Below are 12,998 nucleotides of genomic sequence, written 5' to 3' on the forward strand. Positions count from 1 at the left end.
TCAGGACCAAGGGCCTCTCCTCCCATTGATACCCGACAAGATCATCCTCTGCTACATATGCGGCTGGAGCCATGGGTCTCTCCATGTGTACTCTTTGGTTGGTGGTTTAGTCCCCGGGAGCTCTGGAGGGTCTGGTTAGTTGATATTATTGTTCTTCCTATGAGGCTGCAAACCCCTTCAGCTCCTTCAGTCCTTTCTCTAGCTCCTCCATTGGGGACCCTGTATTTAGTCCAATGGTTGGCTGTGAGCCTTTTTTTTTTAAACAAGCATGTATTTATTCTTTGATATAATGTCACGCACTGCTCTAAGCAGAAGCCATCTTGCCTACTGCATAATCAACCTAACTCTAATTTTAGACTTTTCTGGTTTAAATCCTGGATCTGCCAGTTATTAGTTGTGAGATTCTGGCCAAATTCATTACTTAATTTTGTATTGCAAATTTTCTCATCTGTGAAACAGGAATAGTAATATACTCATCTATAAAGTAGAGATCATGTATCATTATTATTGTATGAATTTTAAATTTAACATGCTTGGGATATAAACTTTAAGTAAATATTTTCTAATTTGTTCACAAATCTTTTTTCTGCTATCCCTAAATCCAAAACCCTCTAAGAACAAAGGCTTCTTTTGGTAACAAAACATGATTGGAAAGAAAGCAAGGCCTGTTCTGGCTTTTATTGATTCTTGCTTAGTAGGAATGTTCATGCATTCTGGTGCAGAGATCTAAAAGCAGCTAGTGACAGAGCTGGCTGAGGGTGTTATGTAACATATCATATGTGCACCATGCTACCTTTCTAAACTGAAAAATTCACAATTCTGAAATACATCTGGTCTATGGGGTTTTAGATAAAGGCCTGGGTTGTTATTTTTATAGGTACTGACTCACTTATCTCTCTTCCCAACTCAGAAAAAATAGGTATTTTTTTCCTTTTGGAAAGGAGATATTCTTATTACAATATCACTAATTTTACACAAGGCAAAAGATGTCCAAGTAGCTTTGCTGTTGTGATGGTTCCTGCCTTTGAGCCAAGTTCTCTAGGGGTCTAAGTGGTTTCATTGTTTATTTATTTTATTTTTAGAGATAGGGTCTATATAGCCTAGGATAGCCCCAAACTTGCCATACAGCCGGGGATGACCTTGAACTCCTGCTTCTACTTCCCAAGTACTGAGATACTTGGCATGGGTCACCATGACCAGCTTCAGGGGTCTGAGAATTTAACCATCTGCACCAGATCCTTTGTGTACATATTATGGCTTTCAATTTAGTGTTTTTATGGGATTCCCTAGTGTTCAAACAAATGGGCCTGTTTCTTGGGCTCTTTTTGTTTTTATCTTATATTTTATTATTATCCCTTAGAAGCCTGTTTCTTTTCCTTCCTTCCTTCCTGTTTTTATTTTGAGACAGGGTCTGTATAGTACTGGATGTCCTGAAACCAGCATGATGGCCTTGGCCTCAGAGATCACCTGCCTCTGCCTCCTGAGTGCTGGGATTAGAGGCAATTGCTACCACTGCCTGGCTTTTTGTTGTTTTTCTGAGACAAGGCTTCTCTGAATAATAGCCTTGGCTGCCCCGGATTAATGGCATGCACTATACCATGACTACCCTGCTGTCTGTTTGTTTTCCAATGGGAGGGGAAGTGAGAAAGAACTGGGAGGAGTAGAGGTGGGGGTAAGCTGTGTATATATATATATATATATATATATATATATATATATACACACATATATATATCACAGCTTATATCTTATATATATAATATCTGATATATATATACACACACACATACACACACATATACACACACACATACACACATACATACATACACACACACAGTAAGCTATATATATCTATGGGGAGGAGGGACAGAGAAATCTGTGTTTAATAAAAAAAGCAAAACAAAATATGGCTTTAACAGAAGGATGTTCACTATTCACTTGCTATCTTACCATTACCTTTTCCTATAACCAAACTGGAACTAACACTGAACCTGTTTAAGTCCCTGCATGGACGAGACTTAATCAACCAGCTGTCTACCTGGCTGGGATTGCTGGATTAAGGATTAAGAATAAACCTTTTAAGGTTTTGAAGAACCTACGATTTAGATTTATAGCTTTATTCTTTAATCTGCTTGAAATTACAGTATGATCCTCATATGTATGAGCCAGTTCAAGGTTCATTTAGCAGAAACAGTGTTAGGCAGCTGTCCAAATTACAGTGCCAAGGGACAGTGGATCAGAGTCCCATCCTCAGAGCTCTAAGGGACTAAATATTCCCAGCACCAGATTCTTTCAGAGGCCTATAGAGTGCAGTGTGACCTCTAGTGGCAAAAATAGGCAATTTCACCACCTCCTCTGAGATATGTCAGAACCCAGCAAGTGTCTAGCTTAACAAAGACACGAGCTGAATTTGATTACTGCTTTTTTCACATAGGCCTTACCAGGTATCCTACTTACCTGCCCTTCTCAAAAGGCTTTCCTTCCACTCCTCACCTCATTTGCTGGGTGCCTCAAAACAGCTTAGGACACAACAGACAGGAGTCCCTGCATATTAGTATAATTCACACATTCATAGGGCACTAAGAAATGTCTCAAAAAAGAAAACAAGACAATAACACCCACCAAGAGGAGGATTGTATTACTGTCTCCATTTTGCATACAAGCCAGTGAAGTGTGGAGAAAGATGTTAATTAAGTAACTTGCCTAAGGTCTCACCCTTGGATGAGCTGCTGGATGTTGGCAGTCAGAGTTCAAACTCAGCATCCCTAGCCACTCAAGGCCAGTTTTTTAAGAAAACACAAACAGGCAAGATCCCAGAGTGACAAGTAGGACACTTTCCTTAAGAAGTGATGTTTGGTGGTAGTGGTGGTGGGGGGTAGCAAGTCATACTGATGTCCATAGGAAGGATAATTTTGGTAAAGGGGAAAGCCCTGAAGTGTCTACCTGAGGCACACAATGTTCCTTGCCAGGTAGAATTTTCCCTCTGCATGACCCAGTGCATAGAGTAACTTGTTTGTTCTTGCAAAGTTGTTCTGTCCTGATCTTCACAGCCTCACAATCTGCCTTGTTCTGTCTTTGTGACTTTGAGCAAGTTGTTCAACCTCTCTATGCCTTGTTGAATATCTGTGAAATAGGGTAATTTATTCTCAAATCAAAAAATAATTTTTAAAAATGAGGATTTAATGTGCCTATATATATGTAAGTACTTAGAAAAGTGTCTGTAGCACATGGTAGAAATGCAATAAACATTAGCCCTTAGGTTGTATATCAACCTTTTCCCTCCCCCTCAACTTTCTGTAGGACTCTACCATCTGGCTTTCAACATTTCTATGACCTTGTCTTTTACCCCTCCCCCTCAACTCGTTTCCAGTCACACTGGCTTTTGAACATGGTAGCCATAATCTGGGCTTCAGGGTCTTTCTGGTACACTCTTCCTTTACACATTATGGCTTCCTCCTTTGTTTCTTTCAGGCCTTAACTAATGAGTCACATTTCCAAGTGTAGCATGCCTTGTCTCAAAGATTTCAAACACCTTGATACTCTGGTCTTATTTGCCCCATTTGTCTGTTCCTTAGCCTCTGAATAATGTGGTATCTAATTTTACCTACTTATTTAGTCATGTCTACTTTTTATGTACAGGGATTTCTGCCTGTTTTGCTTCTCCATATCTCCCCAATTTAGAATAAATACCTGGTACTCACTAGGTGCTTAGTAAATAGCTGTTAATATTTAAACAGTTCAAACTGAGATCTTAATTCTTACATTCCTCTTCTTTCTTATCTGCATCTCCCCCTTGGTGATGTCTGGGATACAATTTTCATTGTCAGTTTTGTGACAGGATCCCACTCTGTAGTTCAGGTTGGTCTGGAACTCGCTATGTCACCCAGGCTAGTTTTTATTCTCTCTTGGTCTTCCATGCTGGAAATATATAGCTGTGAGCCATCATGCACAGTCTAGATACTACAGCCCCCCCAAGTTAATTTGTGTAACAGATTATTGCAAGCACCTACTGTACAGAAGGTACATTTTTACATGAAGGTAGAACAATGAATAGGCAGATAAAGCCTGTAAGTTCCCACAGGATGTCTATTCTGAGGAGGACAGACATTTATATAATCTATATAGTGTATTTAACCATGACAGAGTACAAAGGGCCAAAGCAAGCAGGAAAGAGATCGGAACCCTGCTGGGTATACAAAATCAGGTGGTCAAAAAGAGTTGAGTATTGACTACTTTGACACAAAAAATGATATCAGAAACACACATATATCTATATCTTTATACATTATATTCCAAGCACCCAGTGTGACAAACTCATGTTTTGCTGAAATAACACTACCCAAGATGCAAAGACATGAAAGCACTCTCTGAACCATCTTTTCTATTTGTGCCTTTTCATAAACATCACATTTCTGTTAACACATCATTTTATACTCATTTTATTTACAAATCAAATGGCATTCTTACTGTGTTCCCTGCACAGGGTAGTGAAAAAATTCCTTTGGGTATGGTAAGTGTACAGGACTTTGGAAGTTACCATACAGAGATGTGGGAGTAGTGTTAATGGAGAAAGAAGAGCTAACGCAAAGGCCCTGAGGCTGGCCTATACCTGCTGTTTTTGAGAAGCAGTGAGCAGGAAGTCAGCATGGCTATAACATGGGTCTGAAATGTGGAGATGATGGAGGTAAGGTCAGAGAGGTGACTTGTTTAATTCACCCACATATTTTTACTCACACTGGAAAGGATATAGTTCTGACTTCCCCATTTTAGCCCAGTACAGGGAGAAAGTAGTTAAGCCATTTATGTAAAGTCATACCACTGCTAGGACTTGAGGTCCTGAGACCAGTGTAGAATGGAGATGGCTCTGTTGGCAGAAAGAGCAGCAGAAACAAAAGCCTGGTAATTGGAACTAATTTGGCTGTTAAGGAATGTGCCCTCATATGGGATGCAATGAGGTAAGAGAGGGGCATGTCAAAAACATTCCTCTAAGTAGTTATCGGGCCATTTCTGAGTAAGGCTTTTAACCTCCATATGCCCTAGTTTTCTCAGTTACCTGTCCCACACAGCTATGATGAGGAATAAACAAGCTGGAGACTATAGAACACTCTGCCTGGTAAACAGCAAGTGTAAAGTATAAAGTTAGATCCGATCGTCATTAACATTAGTACCACTACTGTACTTGAGACTATAGCAAAATAAAATGTCTAGTGGTTAAGAGTATCTATGAGGGGGCTGGTGAGATGGCTCAGCAGGTAAGAGCACCAACTGCTCTTCTGAAGGTCCTGAGTTCAAATCCCAGCAACCACATAGTGGTTACCTGTAATGAGATTTGATGCCCTCTTCTGGTGTGTCTGAAGACGGCTACAGTGTCTTCAGACACTTATTTATAATAAATAAATCTTTTTAAAAAGTGTCTATGAGGAAACATGGTATAGATTAAAAGCCCCTGGGTTTCACAAGTACACAGTACTTTCTGAGAGATGGGGGCAGAGAAGATTGACCTAATACATGGGAGAAGGGAAATAAAGTATAAAGCCCATCTTCTTTGGGGAGGGATTGCAAGCTCTGAGGATATGAGAGAATGTAAACATTGAGGTGGCAAAGGCTTCTGAACAGACCCATTACAAAAGTGAGATATGGTTTAAGCTGATTCCTATACAACTGCAGAGAAGAAAAGCCATCACATAATGATTAATTAAAATGAAAGATAGGACAAGGCCATAGACTGGGCTGTTGAAAATGAAAAAAAAAAATTGCAAAGCACCAAATTGACCCACTGTTAAAAGGAAGCAGCCCAAAGACTGGAGTCTACAAATAAGGGAGAAAAGTTAGGGCGGTGATAACTAGAGGGATACGAATGCAAGCATGCAAACTAATTCACGGTAAGATGGGGTAGTGGGAGGAGGTGGATAAAGTCATGGGTTTTATGTACTGGGGACTCAAGGGGGCAATAATATAAACTTAGATGGACTCACTGTTGAACAAACAAAGGGGTGTTTGAAGTGGGTACAGTGTCACAGATTGATTCACTACAATAAACATGAGGGATTCAATAAACAAAGCCACAGAAGGCTCCCCTTAAATTTGAGGCTAGGGGAAATGGAAATATTTTAGTCACATCTACTACTAAAGAAGGACTTGACAATGCAACAGACTGGTTCCCAATAAGTGGGGGTTGGGGAGGGCAAGACCACGGACGAGTCCATTAAGTTGGGGTGGGGAAAATCATAAGCTCACAGACCGATCCATTATACAGACAGCAGGATGTTAGGCCATGGTCAGATCCACTATAAAGGGCAAGGAGCAGGCAATGCACTCACAGGGGCAATCAGTTGATGGTAGTGGAGCTGAACACCGGCAGGCTGGGGCAAACCACATCCCTTGTGCGGGGGCGAGAATACGTGGGGTCATGGTCAGGGCCCTCCACCTTGTGGGTCTAGGGCTCACCTGCTTGTGGCGCGGCGGTGGCAGCAGCAGCTCCGGGGGGCGGGGGCTCCATACGAGGCCCCACCGCCCCCCAGGCCCGGGTTCCAAAGCGGCAGCGGTGGTGGCGGCGCGGCAGAAGCTGCAACCAGAAGCCGCCCCTGCGTTTCCCCACCGCTCACGTGGGCCCTCGTGGGAGGAGCCAAGCGTCCTGCTGCTCGTTGATTGGACAAAATGCCAAGGATCCTAAGCCCAGGGGCCTGGTGGTGGAGGAATGCTAACAGAGCTGTGACACGATTGGCTTAAAGGGGATTGATGGACCGCGGGTGGCCGACTGAATCAATGTTGGGCGGAGCTAGTGCCTCATGCCGATTGGGTCAAGGAGGACTGGTTAGCCAAGTGCCAAGGTTGGGGCGGGGCGGGGAGGACTCCCAGTTCACACCGATTGGCTTAAATGAGTATGGAGGGGTGGTGGATGGGCTGTTTTCAGCTGATTGGCGGATACTCCCAGACTGTGGCCAAAACACCAAAGTAGGTTGTGCTGTACACTATAAGGTTCAGCGGAAACGGGACTTATTTAGAAAGGGGAATAGCAGCAGGGTAGGGCTCAACTCCACGTAGGCGGGTAGGGTAACGCTATGGTAATTAGCTAGGCAAGACGAATTTAGAATCCAGCAGGAGGCCAGAATGGCTGCCAGATGTACAGAGGCGTTGAGAGGTGGAAATTAACTGTCTACAAGGGCAGAGTCAAGCTGCAATCAGTTATAAGGACGGAATTTGGTTTCTGGTTATCTAAGACTGGACTTAAACCTAGGCTGTAGGGGCTGTAGCAGGGAGGGCAGAATCTCTGCCTACTGTTGGAAACTAGAACTACTTAGAACTATTGGAACTACTATTTCCGGACCCAATCAAGGATTGGGCAGTAGTGCTATTTAGGGTACCTGGATGACCACTGTGAAAGACAATAAACCTTAAGATCTGAAGTAAAAGGCTGATGGCCTAGGGCTGGCAAGATGGCTCGGTGGGTAAGAGCACCAACTGCTCTTCCGAAGGTCCTGAGTTCAAATCCCAGCAACCACATGGTGGCTCACAACCACTTTTAATGAGATCTGACACCCTCCTCTGGTGTGTCTGAAGTCAGCTACAGTGTACTTATGTATGATAAGTACAAATCTTTGAGCAAGAGCGAGCACAGTTGACCGGAGCAAGTGGAGGTCCTAAAATTCAATTCCCAACAACCACATGAAGGCTCACAACCATCTGTACAGCTACAGTGTACTCACATACATAAAATAAATAATCTTTAAAAGCTGACAACCATGGAAACAAATCGCTTTGAACTGGAACTGTAAAAATTGGTTTCAAGGGTGTCATGTAGATTACCTTAAACTTAAAAAATCCCCCTGCCTCTATCTCTTGAGTGATGGGGTCACAGGTGTGCCACATACCCAGCTTATGTACACAGTACTGGGGACTGAATTTTAAGTTTCATGTGTGATAGGCAAGCACTCTACCAATTGAACCTCGTCTTCAGCCCAGGAATCAGTCCATTCTTTATGGTAATACAAAGGGCACAGATACAAATATCTAGGAAAAGGAATTGTGAGGAGCAGGGTCAGTGTTCTAAAGGTGACAAAAGAAAGTAAAGCATAAATTAGGAGGAAAACACAAGTTGGAGGCAAGACCTCTAGAATATTTTAGAGGTTCTACAGAAAGGATGGGTCTTCCAGTAATTTTGGTCTCTAGGGCACTTAGTCAATTAGTCAGAGTTAGGGGAAAAAAGGGCTATGTGATTCCAAGGCATTCAGGCTCTTTAATATTGGAGGCTGGGAAGATGCAGTCAATGGGGAGATGGCTCTGGGAAATTCTGCAGGCCTTGTAGTTCTCTAAGTCCCTGTAAAAGAGGACAACGTATACTGAACAGATAGGCTGGGTCCAGGTCCTGTCCCAGGTTTGTCCTGTTTTTCACTTCTTTGGTTTAAATTTAGAAGGAAAGATGACCCCTCCCTTCTTTGGCTTTCTCCTGTCTTCATGTTATCACTCTAAAAATATTTGAAGGGTGGAGTGAGCTGCTCTCACCTCTAGCATCATGTGGATATGGGCCTTGATATTCATGGAGTCCTTGGTGAGGCTGTCGCTGAGCCTGGAAAAAAGGAACAAGAAAGGGCAAAATGGGCCCCACTTAGGGCTATAAGGATGATTCTTCCTTATCACTTCAAGAAATGCTTGCATCCTGGGTGACTTACACCTGCTCTGATCCTATGCAGAGATGTCTGGCTACCACTTGGAATTTCCCCATTTAAAGACTGAGGGAAATAGGGCCAGAGAGGTGGTTCAGCTTGCAAAGGTTGATTGCTGCCAAACCTGAGAACTTGAGTTCAATACCCAGGATCCACATACTGGAGGAGAGAACTGACTTAAAAAAGTTGCCCTCTAACCTTTGCATGTACTCAGAAAAAATGTAGTAACAATTTTTAAAAAACAAATAAGGGGATGAGGGAAGTGGGGGGGTATGGGTCTATGAATATGATCAAACTATGTGATACACTTGAAAGAAACTCTTTATGAAACCCATCACAATGACTATATAATGATAAGTAAAGATTATTGAGTGCCTTTTTGCATGCCAGGGAGCTGCAGAAGCAGCAGTAAATGAAACAAAATTCTTAGTCTCCTGGAGCTCCTTTATTATCTATCTGTTATATGTGTGGGAAATATACCATGATTATAGATTCCCACAGAGGTTAGAAGAAGTTATCAGAGTCCCTGGAGGTGTAGTTACAGGTGGCTGTGAGCTACCTGACATGGGTGCTAGGAACCGAATTCAAGTTACTCTGAACAGCAGTATGTACACTTCAGCACTAAGCTATTTCAAATACTAAGAGACAAAGTATACACACACAATTATGTATTAGATCTACCAAAGTATAAGGAAATAAATAGTATAAGGAACTAAATACTGAAGAAGAGGTAGGAAGAGGAGGCTTCCTGCTCAGGTCTGGTTTCACTGAGAGCTTTCCCTTTGAGACTATATAGTCTCCAATTCAAGATTCTCCTGACCAGACTGCTGAGATTACAGATGTGTAACCCTACCACCTAGTGGGGGCGATATGGAAGATAAGTGTTCCACCATAAAGAAAAACCAATACAAAGGTGCCTGGGGTATGCGCATGCTTGGTATGGTGCAGGCACAGCCAAGAAGCTATTGTGGCTAAAGAATAAGAGAAGGAGGATCCTAAAAGGTAAAGTCAAGAGAGGTGAGGGAGGAGGCAGAGGGTGGAAAGTCTACAGTACCACGGTAAAGATCTTAGCTTTTACATTAAATAAGGTGCTAATATGGGGAAGGTCGTGAGTGGAAGACAGATGCAAACTGATTTGAGAAATAAAAGAATCCACCTGGCTGTTGAGCAGTGCACTGACAGGACAAGAAACCCAAATGTGAATGCAGCAAATCTAGTGAGGAGGGTAATGCATAGTCCAGGTGAACAATGGAGGCTCAGATCACAGGGAAGAAAGTTGAAGTAATGATAAATGACTCATTTTGGGGTGTATTTTGAAGGCAGTGACAAAGGATTATAGTTGGGTATTTGAGAAAGGACTCTAGGAAAAGACTAAGGCATAAAAACACCTGGGAAAATGTAGATGCCTGAAACCATCCTAGCTCTGAACTGTTGAGTTACATAAATCAGTCAACTCCTTCTGTCCAAATCTGCTTGAATCAGGTCTCATCTAAGAGAATCCTTATTTATACAATCAAGTCAAAATGAATACAGCAGACCAAAAAAGAACTTTCTGAAGAATAAAAAAGAATAATTGAAGATGGAGTGAGAGTTAAGCAGTAAAAAGGTCTTGTACACAGAAAGACCAAGAGGCACAAAGGAACTTTTTTTTTTTTTTTAGTTTTTCGAGACAGGGTTTCTCTGAGTAGCCCTGGCTGTCCTGGAGCTCACTCTGTAGACCAGGCTGGCCTCGAACTCAGAAATCCATCTGCCTCTGCCTCCCAAGTGCTGGGATTAAAGGCGTGCGCCACCACCGCCCGGCTGGCACAAAGGAACTTTGTGAGAAGTGGTCAGTGTTGGAAATTAAGTTAACCATTCAGAAATATTGTATAAGACAATGTGGAAGCACCAGGAGGTGCTGGATGGTACAAGGCTCGATAACATGATAGGAAACCCTGTTTAATTGTGCTGATCTATTTGCCAATGCAGGATTCAGTGTGAGGGGTAAATGAAACTAAATACTACATGAAAAACAAGGCAATGAGATAGGAAGTAGCTGGGTAGTGGTGGTGCATGCCTTTAATCCCAGCACTTGGGAGGCAGGGGCAGGTGGATTTCTGAGTTTGAGGCCAGCCTGGTCTACAGAGTGAGTTCCAGGACAGCCAGGGCTATACAGAGAAACCCTGTCTCGAAAAAAAAAAATGAGATAGGAAGTTAGGTTGGAAAAAAACCAGTATGAGTCCACCTATATATTACTATCTCTCAAATTTATATTGCCAGCCACCTTCAAAAACCTATCTCACTGTCAAAGACCCTTATACTTTGTAAGTCCTACATTGAGATCTTGCTCTTCCCTCTTGGTCTGTTTGTCTGTCTCAGATAGAAGTAGCACCATCTTTCTGGGTGCTTAGCAAAAATCTAGAATTTCTTCTTTTTGCAGGAATAGCATTGAATTTAGTACCTCACACATTCCAGTAATGCACTCTACTACTGATGGACATGTACCCCAGTTTCAAGGCTCTTCTCTGTTTTTCATTTCCAGTCAGCCATTCTATCCAATACCACAACTGCTTCATCCCAAGCAAAACTTCCGATGTCCATTATGTACTGTTTGTAGCACTGTCAACATCTATATTACATCATGGCCTTACTTATTGTCTCCTTTGATCAAAATGATAGCTGTGGGGACAGATTGTGGTCTGTTTTTGTTTGTTTGTTTGCTATATAATGAGGACCAGAAAAGTATGTGATACAGAGTGGGGATCCAACTGATGCTGAATGAATAAAGACTGATCCATTCAAAGGACCCCAAATTCTTCAAAAAGGCTATGGTTAGGATAGGATGCTGGAGAGCAAGAATATCTTTTCTTAGCCATGTATCTCATTGATTTATTCATTCACAATGGCTAGGGAATGGAAACAACCTAAATGTCCTCCACTAATGAATAGATAATGAAGATATGGTACATTTACAAAATGGAATTCTGTTCAGTTATAAAGAAAAATGAAATCAAGAAATTTACAGCTGGGCGGTGGTGGCGCACGCCTTTAATCCCAGCACTTGGGAGGCAGAGGCAGGTGGATTTCTGAGTTTGAGGCCAGCCTGGTCTACAGAGTGAGTTCCAGGACAGCCAGGGCTACACAGAGAAACCCTGTCTCAAAAAAACAAAAACAACAAAAAAAAAAAAAAAAGAAAGAAATTTACAGGTAAATGGATGGAACTAGAACATATTACACTGAATGAGGTAACTCAGACTCAGAAAGGCAAACACTAAAAATTTTCTCTTACTTGTGGATCCTAGCTTCAAATCTTTAGATGTGAGTATGTAAGTTGGAATAACCACAGAAACTATTAAAGTAAAAAGGGACCAGAGAGTGAGAAGAGAATGAACTGTACAGAGTGGGACAGTAGGTCACAGGTGCCATGATGGGGAAATTGGAAAAGTGGTGGTGGTTTTTATCTGGGGAGTGGAGAGGAAAAGAAACACCGAGGAAGAGGGACAGGAGGTATAAAAACACCAAGGATGATTGAAAAGGCCACAGGGAAACACTGTTTTATGTTTACTTAAAATATATATAAAATACACACACATACACACACATACAAATTTAAATGAAGTTATACTACTTGGGGCGATAATGCTCTCTCCAAAAGCTATAGACTATCTAACAAAAACCCCAGTGGCAAGTATAGCTCAGCTGGCCTCCAATTCAAGATCCTTCTGTCTGGACTATTGCAGAGTTGTTAGTCAGGGTCAACAGACTCTCAAAACAATATAGGCAATTGCTGTTGCTCCTTAGTTGCCTCCAAGAACCTGAGGGTAAGACCACTGCTGAAAATACCATATTCCTTAGTCATAAGACTTAGGAGGAAGCAAATTGGAACTAACCTAGAAGCCTTCTCCTTGGAGACTGGCTCTCATAGGTGGTATGCAAGATGCCAAGGGAGAGGATCAATCTACTAGTTCTACCCAGCTGTAGAGCCTGTGAACCACAACAATGATCTGACTAGCAAGATATCACTACCTAGCCAACTATCCATGGCTGGAGTGCTCATAGACCTGAGAATCTAAAACCATATCCTTTAACTCACAGATAAATGTAGCTGTCATCCCTCATTTAAAAAGCTTTTTTGAATAGATGGAGACTATTACAGAGATCCACAATTGGTCAAAATGCAGAGAATAAGTGACTGTAAGGTGCCTGAACCCATCTGACATATCTATAGTCCAACTCCTATACCTAATGGTTAGGGAAAATCATAGAGAAAGGGTGGGAAGACTTTAAGAGGCAGAGGCCCAGGATGTCTGCTATTAAGATCACGATGGAGCCGGGCGGTGGTGGCGCACGCCT

At 42.2% G+C, this 12,998-nt stretch overlaps 1 protein-coding gene across 4 annotated transcripts in view; it reads right to left on the reverse strand.

Annotated features, from left to right (window-relative positions):
* Nucleotides 1-7,967: 7,967 nt before the first annotated feature.
* Nucleotides 7,968-12,998, reverse strand: part of Uxt (ubiquitously expressed prefoldin like chaperone) — a 10,826-nt gene continuing 5,795 nt past the window's right edge. For all 4 annotated transcript variants that reach the window (XM_031347279.1, XM_031347194.1, XM_031347364.1 and 1 more), the window contains exons 6-7: nt 8,506-8,569; nt 7,968-8,320 (exon numbers count right to left, since the gene is read on the reverse strand). In XM_031347279.1, coding sequence (XP_031203139.1) covers nt 8,267-8,320; nt 8,506-8,569 — 118 coding nt within the window. In that variant the 3' untranslated portion in view covers nt 7,968-8,266. The remainder of the gene's footprint in view (nt 8,321-8,505; nt 8,570-12,998) is intronic.

This window comes from Mastomys coucha, chromosome X (genome assembly GCF_008632895.1).
Source record: "Mastomys coucha isolate ucsf_1 chromosome X, UCSF_Mcou_1, whole genome shotgun sequence".
Taxonomy (NCBI): Eukaryota; Metazoa; Chordata; class Mammalia; order Rodentia; family Muridae; genus Mastomys; species Mastomys coucha.